A 13,540-nucleotide genomic window follows, 5' to 3' on the forward strand; every position below is an offset into this window, starting at 1 on the left:
TACAGTAACATGTTTAATTACGAAACTTGAATTAATGTTGTTTTAAAGTTCAAAAGTATCAGCACTTTAACTTAGTTTTTAAAGTATGAGTATTACCAGCAGATTACAAGTCAGTATGATATGTTTAGACCCATTACTATACTCTTCACGTTAGTGTTCATATTTATTCCCACAAGTTAAAAACAATTGCATTTTTGTATTTTTCAGCAAGGTACAGGGTATTAATAAAAACTCTAGTGTTAGTTTTAATTTTTTTTTTTAACAATGAACCCATTATCTTCCCAAATTCATGTTTGGCCAAGTGCTTTAGAACAATAGTATCTATTCATGGAATTAATCTTAAAATTGTAAATTATGTACTTTAAAAAAAAATGAAGTAAAATTTTGATTGTGATTTTAAAAAAGAAAATTTGTATAAACCTATATAATGTTGTATACCACAGAAAAGGCCATGAAAATGCTGTTAAATGATACCTCAACCAGCTGTCTAGCTCAATTAGGAGAGCTGCAATTTCAATTTCAAAATACATTGAACATGCTATTTTGGGCATTATTTTCAAACTTTACATAGTCTTATATTGAATAACAGTCGATATATAATGTTAAAATTTGGTGTTTTTCTTAGTCTATATAAATAGTACCCCTGTGCAAAAATTTCATGACAATCTGAGATGGTGAGGTAAATTTTGTTTTCAAATTGTGTTAATTTGACCTGAACGGAGACATCAGAGGGAGTTAGAAGGATTTTAGACTAGCGAAGAGAGGTTGTAAAAATATGAGACTAACGTGCAAATAAGATTTTCTTATAGATTAGAATGTTAGCTGTCGACCCTTCTAACTCCGATACATTTTTACTCATCTTGGTGAGTACTTCAGAATATACGTATACCATGTCTAGATCTCCGATTGTTGGGTGAGAACATTTACTTGTAAGCGAAAAACTGAAAGTTAGAACACAAAAGCCCATACATCGAACTCATCCGGTCGGGTTCAAACTTCGCATAGTGGTAGAATTTCACCTACTATGAAAGCGTGCGAAATATTATCTTAGACAGCGTATGATTTCCGACTTATGCAGGGGTCGCAATTTTACATCATATTTTCAAAAAATATGTAAATGTTCCTATTGGGATCAAATTTTGCAAGATGATAGACTTTGACGTGCTGTATAAGTATATGAAAATGTTATGCAGGCGCATAGTTCCTGAGTTATGTGCGGTCGAATTTTACGTCATATTTTTCAGGACAGAAACCCGTGAGAGAAGAAATAATAAACTATAGTGTTTTCAAAACTAGAAACAAATTGACGTTTAGAGAAGCACGTGGTACGCTGTTGCCACATCGTGCGCATCCCGGTGAGTCATCAGCTGGAACTGTCCCGTGGCTGTGTGTAGCGAAAGACTAAAATAACTTATTTCCTTCTGAAAACACGTGTTTACTAGCGGCAACATTCGAATGTTAAGGTCTGCTGCCAAAGAAACCCTCCACCCACTGTTGCTAAAATGATAGTTATGATTCGACCCTCGCTAAGTGACCGCAATAACTATGTGACGTAGATCCCCTTCGAAACAAGTCTGCACATGTTTTTTAGCTGTCAATTTGTTTCTAGTTTTGAAAGCACTTTAATAAAGAACAATTTATTACGAGTATGCGTATTTCAGTTGTTTTTGAATAATTGAAAAGTTTCACTACAGGCACGTGACGCCACGCTCGTAACTAAAATTCCTCAACCGGATTCTCCCTTTGTAAAAGTTATTTTCTAGAAAAAGAAAAAGAAAAATACATCTTTTTATCTCACAAATCCAGCACAGCTAAAAGTGAGTAGCGTGTCGGTCTCCGTAGTGTAAATAATTACTCTGTTGGTGTACTAACTTATAGGTTGAGGGTTCGATTCTGTTGTAAAGTTGCTTTTTTCTTAGGTCTGATTTAACCAAAGCTTGCTTCTCTTTTCCACTTCATCCTACTAATAGATGTGGCCAAGAACCCTTTACAGTAGGTTCAGGCAGCAAGTCTTTGCAGTTAGACATTGCTGCTGTGTTGCCACATCCACAAGAACAGATAAAAGAACGTTGTTACGAACTAGCTCATTTCTGTGTTTTGAATTGAAATTGTTACTGTTCTGCCTTTCTTTTTCTGTTTCAACAAAACACCTTTCAGAAGAATCGATCTGTAATTTTAGTTTAGTGATCTGTTATGTGAAGATGTAACTTCTCAAATATTTAAACATATATGACGCTTTTTATAATATTATGTTCACTACATAACAAGCTACGAGAGAAAAAGTTCGGAAATTTAATCACTTGAAATACACAGACACATCCCTTTTTGTCAGCCAAGCGCATTACAAAAGCGGTAGAATTTTCATGTTTAGTGTCTCTAATATATTCTTCCAACCTAACATTAACATAGTATTTATTTTTGTATTTCCAATCCAATATAAATTTCTAGGCGACCATATGGGCGGTGTTATACAACAACCAGTCAACCCACAAAATTTAAAAAAAAAAAAAAAAAAAAAAAGTTAACCCTGCTGGAGGGTTCGAACATACTAAAAAATCCTGGTAACGCGTTTGCGATCGGTCTGCCATCTATGAAGAGGAAAGTCAACCCACATACGGTAATATCTTGGAGATAGAGAAACCTATAACTACGATTTCCAGAACTGACTCGTTGTGGGTTGAATGGTTGAATGGTTGTTATATAACACCGCCCATATGTACCTCCATATACATACTTAAATTTTACAAGCAAAAGAAGATTTTTAAGAAATTTCATTCGGTATTTAGTGTATATATTATAATACTATTGCTAAACTAATATATATATATATAGATTGTGGAAATAAATATTTATTTCCTATAGGTGAAGCGTTTCGAGTAGTAAGGGCGAAACCAACAAAGAGTTATTTCCCGAAAATGCACGTTGAACTGTGAAAATAAATGTCCATTTATTTGAAACTGTGTTTTCAAAGGGAAAGAGCAACGACTCCACAAATTACATATAGACAGGAAGTGGATACTACAGAACAGTTTAGTATTAATACTCGAATGTAATTTCCGATCGTCCAGATTGCACTTAACTTCTGTTGAATTCGATCTTGCTACCTGGAACGCCTCATATATAGTTGAGTCTTTACGTAGTGATTTTAATGAGCTCTTAAACTATTGTAGATTCTATGTAAATTCATAGAATATTTATTTACACAACTTTAATATGTATATAATTGAGTCTGTGCGTAGAAATTGTAATGAATTTGTGACCGTCTGCCCGGCCACAAAACTATGTTTTTGGACGATCAGTGTATTTCTTTTTAACTTTTATTCATGCAACGAAATTATTATTTTACTCAACTAAAAGCTATTTCTCTTTTGGTGAGAATTTCAACTCGTTCCGTGTATGCAGGTGTTCTTCAGTCGTTCTTATCGCTTCTCACGATAGAACAAAGAAGTTGTTGTTTTCCAATGCAACGCTCATCGTCTCAACAGAGTATTTCGTCGTAGCAAACTTATTTTTTTCTTTCTGTAAAATAGTTTCCAACTTATAGTCTTCGTCACCATGACTGTTTTGCATATACGTTTTTCTTAATTACATTTATTAACATTGGGAATATTTTTGGATACGAAGTTGATATTGTGTGTGAATGATATTGTATTTATCGTGTTCTCATGCTTTCGCATTACGTCATCCGTCCTGTCGTGAGAACAAACGTTCCTATCTTGCAGGAGTCGTAGGTGGGATGACTCATACACACCGTTACCATTGTTCGCTTCTTTCCACTGAACAATTTTACCTATAACAGCAGTGCACAAAAATCTATAACCATGGGAAGAATTTATTAGTTAAGACTGCTACACTTTTTCAACTATTATTTCAAAGCTTCTTTCCCACGGGATCAAATTAAATGTTGCCAGTATTCTTTATTATAAATCGACACATTGGCAATGTCTATGAATGCGGCAAACATTAACATTCCCTTTATTATTTTACATAGTGCATTGTCAACCCTGATTATCGAGACGGGTTATTCCCAAGTGCGAGCAGAAGCGAGAAGTTAGCAAGGAGAATCCGTTGTAGCAAGAGTGTGGAAAAGTTTGCTGGAGAAAAAGGCAGTACAAGACATCGTATAGAAGGATAGTATGAAGAATTTTCAGTGCTACATTAATATACATATAGGATGTGAAACAAGATAAATACCTTCTGGAGATGTAACGTCTTTTAGGAATCAAGATACCTCAATCAGCAGTATTCCCCCCTTTTTCCCTCGTCATTATCACATAGTGAAAATCTTAGCATAATACGAAGAGTGAATATATAGTGCTAGTGATATTCAAACAAGGGCTATGTTTCTAGTGTTCATATAGAGTGTGTGCATATTTACATTTACCATGCAGTGTTAAAAGTTTATTCTTCATTTTGCTTATTTGATTGCCGTAGAGCAATTTCTTCTGTTCGAGCATATAGCTCTGCCAAGTGAGAATTTTGTGTGTTGTTAATATATATATTTTTTGTTCCGTACCCACATATATCTATACTCAATAAATAGGAATTTACCTAAGTAAATATCACCGTCTTCATTCATGTGTGTGTGAATTCCTGCGAGCAGACGGCTTGCCAGTTACGTGTATGAATGCGTGTGCATACGCAAAAGTAAGTATAACACAACCTGAGTCTCAAAAGCATCAACGTGGCTCATGTCAAATCACTGTTCACATTTCAACATTATCAATCTGCGCCCAACAGAATATGAACCTGGACCAGGATTGTTATCAGCTGTTTTCTTAGGGAGTTCTTCGTGAGCCAGCACCCAAGGGAAACGGTAGGTAGCAAATTCCTGGACTATTGGAAATTCTATGTCAACTTCTAATATTATCCTATAACACTTATAAATGAAATACTTCTTTAAACATAATATCATTATTCTTTTACTCTCGATAATGGCGGTCGCGTAATATCGTCGAAATCATTTTGAATAAAGATTTCAGATTTTAACGGGACTACTATATTTTCTGTTAGATATATCTTCCGTGGGTATCTTCCGTAAACAGAGGTAATTTAACGTTACATAATTACAAAACCAGGTTAGAGTATTCATTAATTGTGAAACTAGTAGTACTTTTTTTTTTTTTTCATTAGTAGTATAGCATTGCGGTTTTCTGTAACATTAACGTACTTTTTTTTTCTTACGTAGTGTGTGGCCCCAGACGACAAAGAGATAATCGAACAGTATGGAGTTGCTGTTGTTGATTGTTCGTGGGCTCGTCTAGAAGACACTCCATTTCATAAAATGAAAGCTGCGTATCCACGTCTTTTACCTTTCCTTGTAGCAGCCAATCCTATTAACTATGGAAAGGCGTGTCAATTGTCTTGTGTTGAAGCATATGCTGCTACGTTCTATATCACAGGTAAGCGTATTACGGAACTTAAATGTGAGTTTTCGTATTTACTATTACTTTTTTTTTTTTCGTGCATCTTGTTTAGATTAGACATGGTAGCTTGTGCATTGAATTAATGGCTCTTTTAGCTTCATTTAACATTGGTCTCATATTACAAATAGCAAGGATTTCTGTAAAGACTGGCATTATTGGGGAAATATTAATACAGTATTTACGGCATATACATATGGGGTTAATAGAATCATTTTTCAGATTGAAATTCTTATTGCGACTGTACAAATGTCCCTACAAAAACTCAGTATTCGATTCTTTAGCTCTAGTTGTTTACAGAAGATTGATTCGTGTATATATGTCCGAATTTGAACTCGAAATTATCTTAGGAAAAGGTACGGCGCTACCATCTGTTGGCCTCAATGTGAGCCCCATGTGTCTTCACAATAGGCGTGCACCCCAACTGCCACTGTTGAAGGTTTTCTACAGATGTCCCGGAAAGTGATGACAGATGTGAGGAAAGGAGGTTTGCTTTTCGAAGAAATCCATAGGCTGGCATCTGGTTACTCCATTGATACGTCCGTAAATTGAATAGTCTTGATGTCAGTAGTTATCTTCATTCGTTGTTGAAATCTGTGCGTAGAACGATGAAGACTTGTCTAGTTAAAAATGAACATGATTTATGACATTTCCATACAAACGAGGCAAGTCTTCTGCATAAATATGTGTTAGTGTCTGTGTTAATAGCATATGAAGTTTATTTTACAATTTTTATGTGCCTTACAAATAGTGAATCTTCAATTATAGCAGTATTCTGTGATAACTGTAAATCTTTTCGAGAAAGTTTGCTTTGCAGTGACGCATGAATTCTGGAATGGATTTTTAGCCGCCCGAAGTGTAAGTTATGGCATGAATTTCACCTCAATTGGATAGATAAATCCAAGCTTCATTCAGCGTAGTGACGGACTTCCACTTGTCATCAAATAGATGACACTCATAAAAGCGTCTTTGGATCTTTCTTCTAACAATGGATCTTATTTAGGTAGCGTACCTGTCCCGTAATGACCTTCTGGAGATTTAATTTGTTGCGAAGAGTAAGAATCGCAGTTCCCTGAAATACGCGTGACCGTTTGGCCGCCACACCTTGTATGTAATTGAGTTTTTCTGGAGACCGTACTACGTGACAATTTCTAAGACATTGGAATCTCTACACTATTCGGTCACTCTCGACACATCTTCTCAAGTGAACTAATGTCCGGATCCGCTTGTTTTTTTATAGTGTTAAATTGTATCCTTGATAGTGGTTGATCTTATGATGCATCATTGTCTTTGCACTGTTTTTCAATGTTAGACACAGAAAGTTTGGCATGGAAAAGTGCCGCAATATACCGACTGTTCACTCTGGTAGCCGTGATTCACACTTATGATAGCAAAAGAGTACTGCAAGCTCATAGCTGTTTGTGGACCTTGAAATAACCAGATACAATCGACTGTGCGCATGGACGGGGATTTAAAATTGGACACACATACGCGACTCAACCTTTGCAACCGAACACAGAATCATAATTATTTTTCACTCAGTAAGCCTATTATATCAAAAGCCAGAGTGAATAGGTACACACATGGATAATTCGCAAAATATTCATGGACAAACGTTCTTAAAAAAAACTCTGTCTGTCGTTGTGTCTTTTAATGACTGACACCACAGGCATCATTCAGGCTCTTTTTTTTCTCATTAGGGGACACCGTAGTCTAGTGGTTAGAGCGTTGACCTCACATCCACATGGTCCCGGGTTCAATTCCCGGCCGGTTGCTTCCGAATTTTTGGCGTCCACCCAGCATCGTGAGGTAAACTGGGTTGGAGCAGGGTTGGTAAAAACCATGGTTTTTATTTTTTATTTTTTTTTAAAAAAAGTTTTTTGGTTTAAACCTTTTTTTTGGGAGGGGGGGGGGCTAAACCAGGTTTTCTAATAATTTGCTCTATGTATTTATATCACATACGAACAGAAATAAGATTGTTTCGCCTTGGTGTTATTATGCAACAACCGGGTTATGCTGGAAGGGGGCACATAAGCTTAAAGCGGAATCCAAACCACTTCTCGGCTTATATTCGAGAGAAATTGTCCTTCATTTGAATTCGAAACCGGGACTAATTTGCCACAAACGCGATACGTCTGCCGATGTAAGCCGAGAAGCGGTTTGGATTCCGCTTTAAGCTTATGTGACCCCTTCCAGCATAACCCGGTTGTTGCATAGTAACACCAAGGCGAAACAAACTTATTTCTGTTCATATGTGATATAAATACATAGAGCAAAGACATCGAAATGCCGTACTTTTTTGGGGAGGGGGGGTCATACAAACCTCACGAGAGGCATTTTATTGAAATCAGAAGTATTTTTGGTATCTATGTATAAATGGGTCAGAGTCAAAGTGGACTCAAATAATTCGTATCTTTATTCACTTTTCTTACTGTTATGCAAAGTAAGTTCTTGTATTTCTTTAACTTGGGCTAATAAAAGTCGTAGTGAACCAACTTAAACTAAATTAGTTGTTCTGTATTCTGCAGTACTTTGAAATTGTCCATATGTAATTCTGTATAATGGTTTCACTTGTGCAATTGTTTATCTTTTTGTCCTTCTGAAATGACTGTTTGACAATTATATTACCAAGCATGTAAAGATCAGTACAACTTATTTTTATCAGGAGTCTTTCGTGAGTGAGTCGGCAGATGCAATTGCATAACAATAATAACAAACTATAAAAAAAATCACAAAAGGAACATTCATAAACTTATAAAAAAAAAATAGCTTTTGTAGTATAATCTTTTTAAGTAATGAATAGGGATAGGCACGAGTCGAGTCAAAGGTAATTTTCTCGAGTCGAGTTCCGAGCCGAGTCACTGTTTTGAGTTCGAGTTTCGAATCGAGTCGAATTTGATAAATGGCTCGCTCGTTTTGAAATCATTGCCTGATAAGACTGGAAAGCGAAAGCTATGAGAAATGTAAGCAGTAATGTGGAATATTTTTAGTGTTGCTCACGAGATGGGACACTGCTCACATCTCGTCTCGTCAACAAGACAATGGATTTCTATAACGAGACAGTCTCAAATGTCGTGAGCACCAATATAACTATGTACTGCAGATCGTACAAGGCTGAAACCTGCACGGTCGAACTTTTGAGCCGAAGCAGAAGTCCAACCCGGGTAGTGATGTTAATCGACTCAGCTCGGTTTAACTGAGCGAACAGCTCGAGTCGGCTCGGTTGAGATGAGGCACCGACTCGGCTCAGGTGAGCCATCGGCTCGAGCCGGCTCGGTTGGGTGAGCTGTTGGCTCGGCTGGATAGTGAACGAGCTGTGAGCCGAGCCGTTGAGAATCCCAAACCCGGGCCGAGCAGTTTTGAACATGTTTGGTCGGCGCCCTTTAACTTTTAAAGGTGTTGGTTCGAGCCCGGATACTTGCTCCTCCGAAACTCAAACCCAGAACCTCGTGAACGATGTCCTTGCCTCCTAGACTTCACGACTAACAAGGTCAGTAGTCAACTAATTTTTTAGTAATCAGATACAAACCGCCTATCTTTCATGTTTATACACGTTGGTGTTGTTATAATAATAAGTGGTAGTAGTAGTAGTATTGTCTATGTAGGATACTTGAAGAAAGTACTTGAAACTACACACAGCATTTGACTCGACTCGACTCGAAACTTGAATCAAATTCGAGTCGAGTTGAAAGAAATTTTTCGAGCCGAGTTCTCGAGTTCAGCTCAAATATGTCTGTTTCGAATCGAGTCGAGTTTCAATGAAAACTCGCTCGTGCCCATCTCTATTAATGAATAGGGAATTTAGGTCCGAATATAATACGAATAATATAGGAGAGTGAAAGGTGATAACCCACAAATGTGTGTTCATCAAGATTTTACGAATTGTTACACTTCTACGAACATTTTTCGTTTTTTGGTTTAAACCATTTTTTAAACCAGCTGGTTTAAACCACCTTGGTTTAAAGCAGCCAACCCTGTTGGGGAGTCATGTGAATGAAAGGCGTGACGGTCACTAGGTCTAGAAAACCTGTCGATTAGTAACAGGGCGACGCAGCGCGGTGACCACGTGCTCGTCTAGGCTGGATGTAGTTCAGCCAGTCGCTGACAGATGGCGTTGGAGTGGATCAGGCGCTAAAATCGGCTGTGACGCCAAGTGGTTTTAGTGAAATAACTTATTAAAGACAATGAACAACATCAAGAAAGTAGAAAATAAGCCAGGTAGTATCTGAAAAATACTTTTAAATAAACTAACAACCGTTTCAAACTTCTTCTTACAGACCAGAAATTTGGGAAACAGTTTATGACGTCATAATGTTGGGCACTCAAATTTATACAGAATATGAAACGTCCTGAAAACCTTCATATATTAGTTCATATAATAGTTTTTTGTAGACACTATCTGGCTTACTTTCTGTATTTTTAATTAGCATTCTTCACTGTCTTCAAGTTATTCACAATAATTTAAAAAAATGAAGATGAGCTTAGGGAAAAAAGAACCTTAATATCGAGAATAATAAAAACATTTTTCATTCTAAGTTCCATCTCACCATCATATGGTGATTATTGAAATATCGTTATAGGACCGCATAGGGATTTCAGGAACGCAGATTATTGTATATATTTTCCTTTTTTACTGCCTTGGTTGGCTACATTAGAATTTAGCGTCTCTTTCTCTGCCCAGGCTGTATGAGGCGTGAACCTACGGCTTAATGTGATATCCAAACCACATTAACTTTTGCCAAGAATCAAACTCGGGTCTTCCACGCCGAAGATGCGTTACCATGTAGCCACGACGGAACTCGTTATTTATTTAATTATTTTTATTGGCCTTGAGACCATTGTTAAATTGTCCTCTTTAAATTGTGTTTACTCTCAGTATGTGGTTGATAATCCCGTGGCCTAATGCTGTTGGAAATAAGAAATGTCATAAGAATCGGGAACACTGGAATTATAAATGATTCTCTGAGCTGTTGACAGTCCCAAAGCTAAAATAACAGATGCACAAATAGATTTGTGGTGAACAGCCCAATGGAAAATGTTCGATGAACGCCCATGACCACTTTTAAAGTTAAATTGTGGAGATCGTATTCGTGTTTGGTACACCAGATTCAAGTGATTGGCTGTCTGTATACAGCAAAATGAACAAGTCTCCCGAAACCGTCGGCTGCGATACTCGAGCATGTGCAACGAACACTTGCAAACCCTCTTTGGCTGCAAAATCTAAAACACCTATTATACCTTCGGCACTTATTATACATTAAACCTTGGAGAGGTTCTGTGCGTACTTTTGTCTTCATTTCTGCTCTATATCCCTTTATTATTGTGCTATGCTTGTCCATAGTTCGATCCAAGACTATCTGAGTTTATGGTGGACAACATTTTATCCGTCGATTTTATCGAGTTTCTCTCGTTTCCTCACAATTCTTTCATAATTATTAATTTTGATTGATTATGTATCTCGTTTAGGCTATAGGATATAACCATGGGACATTAAATTTAAAAATTCTTCTCAAGTGTTCACACACCAGTGTATATAGATATTACCTGTGTAACTTCTTTCGATCCTATCCTTATTAAATTCCTGGTTATATTATCCATATATTGATAGTGCTGATAGCATTCAACAAAAAATCGGTGCGTAAATGTTTTTTTGAATGAATCTGTTGTAGATACAGAAGAATAAAATTAGTTCCATTCTAGATTATTTATAGCAGTTTTTGAATCGAATTCTTGTATAATTTGTTAAATCGTTTAAATTAAGTCCTAGAGTTTCCAAGCTAGGAAACTTCCAAGACTAAATGTATATACTTGTGCTTACAACTGAATGGAGGCATTTTTTAACCCATTAGAAATATATTGTTTCATTTGACATTTGACATAAAGAATTGCCTCTTGAAGTTTGATTTTTTCGTAGCTTATAAGCACATAAGTAGCATGAAATTTCTCGAAAAGGCTTCAGGGGAATGAAAGTGGCGGAATTACATTGGTATGGTACTGTGTAATGTTAAGAATAAGAACAAGAGAAATAACACATTCGTGATGCAAATAACTTTCATCTACATCACGTTGCCTGTCATAATATCTATTTAGAAAATAATGTTAGGATAATGTTAGTTTATTTTTCATATGTATATGGCGTATTGATCTTTTACATTTAACTATTGCCTTTGCGAAAAAAAAAAATGTAATATTCTATATATATCATGATTCATACAATTATCGGCTTCTTCCTTTCAGGCTTCAAGGATATAGCATTACTGTACCTAAGTAAGTTTAAATGGGGGAAGCCGTTCCTTGAATTAAATCGAGAGCTATTGGACTCTTACGCTGCGTGCACAAGCAGTACAGAAGTGGTTGCAGCGCAGAACAAATACTTGGCAGATGTGGAACAGGAAAGACAGAATCGATATGGTAAGAAATAAGAGAGATTAATGGACCAAAACTATAAACTAAAATTAATTAATGCAGGTAATTTATTTTCAGAGCAATAAAATTAAACGAAAGTCATTACTTGACATTTCATCCTATTAAGGCCGTGTGCAGCCGGACAGCCTTTATTTGAGTTTGATAAACTTAAGTCTCTGCTTGTTAATTCAAATAGTTCTCCATACAATGTTGCGCCACTGAGAATATCATAGAACCCAGAAACATGCATAACAAAAGAGCGCAAGCTGTTTTCAGAGTTCAGAATTTGCACAGACCTGGAAAAAATCAGAGAAAATCAAGAAATTTGATTTTTGTCAAGGAAATTATTGAAAAAATTCTTTAGTGTCAGGGAAAAATTCTTCAACTTCCGTTTCGAGATTGCTATACTACTAAAAATGATTTTAATGATGCTTTCGTTTGCTTTCATAACATTACAGCAATAGTTTTTGGTAATTGTAATTATAAAAATTCTTTCAATTTCATACTTTTAAGCATTGCCAGGAAACCATCATATTTCTAAAACGGTTTGTCATACCAAATTGCCGTAAACGCATTATAATCTGTACGTTCATTGTAGATCAACTATGTGATTAGATATGATAATTTATCTAAGCACTTTATTCGAAATAAAATCAAAGCTTTTGAAAGTCAAATTTTCAATCCCTTGTAGCTTTATTCCTATTTATATTCAAAATACCTCATATCCTGATCACAGTATTTGGCACTAAGGTACGTGCTATGTTTACTGCTCCATTCGTCTCACTTGTGTTGTTATTGTTGTAGAGGCCTCCAAAATTTGGACGTTTGTAGGTGTTTATGATGCTGTAGTGTACTCAGTTTCTAAACAATAAGTGTGGTAGTATGTGTTTTCGTTTAATATGTAGATTTGAAATTGGTAATAACCTCACGTGCATTTTAAAAATATGACTTTATGTTGTTTTGGCAGCGATGTTAATCGGGTTGTACTGCAGTATATGTAGAACAGCCCTCTTGTCGATATTTGCATAGTACCGAATTTCACTTTTTTTTCTGTTAATCTATTGTTAAAAGTTGCAAGGCCGTTTTAAGACAAATAATCTACCTTATACAAATATACACTTACCACCCAAAACATTGTGACTATGCGCTACTGTTTGAATGAAGTCATTGGACTGACATAAGAGAGACAGGGCACAGCAGAAGGGCGACGATATATCAAAGTTTGATAGGGGCAGATTGTGATGGCCAGACGACTGGAGCGAGCATTTCGGAAATAACAGGACTTCTCGGATATTCATGAGCTGCCATGCTTAGTGTTTTCCAGAGGTGGGAAAAAGAGGTGAAACCAACACCACACCACAAGACATGGGGCTGCCACATTTCATTAAATATGTCGGACATTATAGACTGTCGACATTGGTACAACATGACAGGACACAAATTGTGATACAATTAACTGCAGACTTTAACAGTGGACAATGCACAAGTATTCTAAGCACAGTCACCTTGCGCTGTTAGATATGGGCCTTCGCAGCCGATACCCCTCACATATAAGAACATTAACCGCATGGTATTGTCGATTACGACTGAAATAGGCACGTGCCCATCGCCATTGAATCACAACAATGTTGCATGGTCCGATGAACCGCGATGAATTACCTTCATCACATCAATGGCCGGGTCAGAATCTGTCATCTTTCAGAGAAACAGCT

At 36.5% G+C, this 13,540-nt stretch overlaps 1 protein-coding gene across 2 annotated transcripts in view; it reads left to right on the forward strand.

The window, feature by feature from the left end:
- LOC145680377 (18S rRNA aminocarboxypropyltransferase) overlaps positions 1-13,540 on the forward strand; it is a 35,144-nt gene that overhangs the window by 17,397 nt on the left and 4,207 nt on the right. For both annotated transcript variants that reach the window (XM_081750807.1, XM_081750806.1), the window contains exons 4-5: positions 5,189-5,402; positions 11,661-11,834. In XM_081750807.1, the coding sequence (XP_081606933.1) occupies positions 5,189-5,402; positions 11,661-11,834 (388 nt within the window). The remainder of the gene's footprint in view (positions 1-5,188; positions 5,403-11,660; positions 11,835-13,540) is intronic.

This window comes from Thermobia domestica, chromosome 3, assembly GCF_964235325.1.
Source record: "Thermobia domestica chromosome 3, izTheDome1.hap1.1, whole genome shotgun sequence".
Classification (NCBI taxonomy): Eukaryota; Metazoa; Arthropoda; class Insecta; order Zygentoma; family Lepismatidae; genus Thermobia; species Thermobia domestica.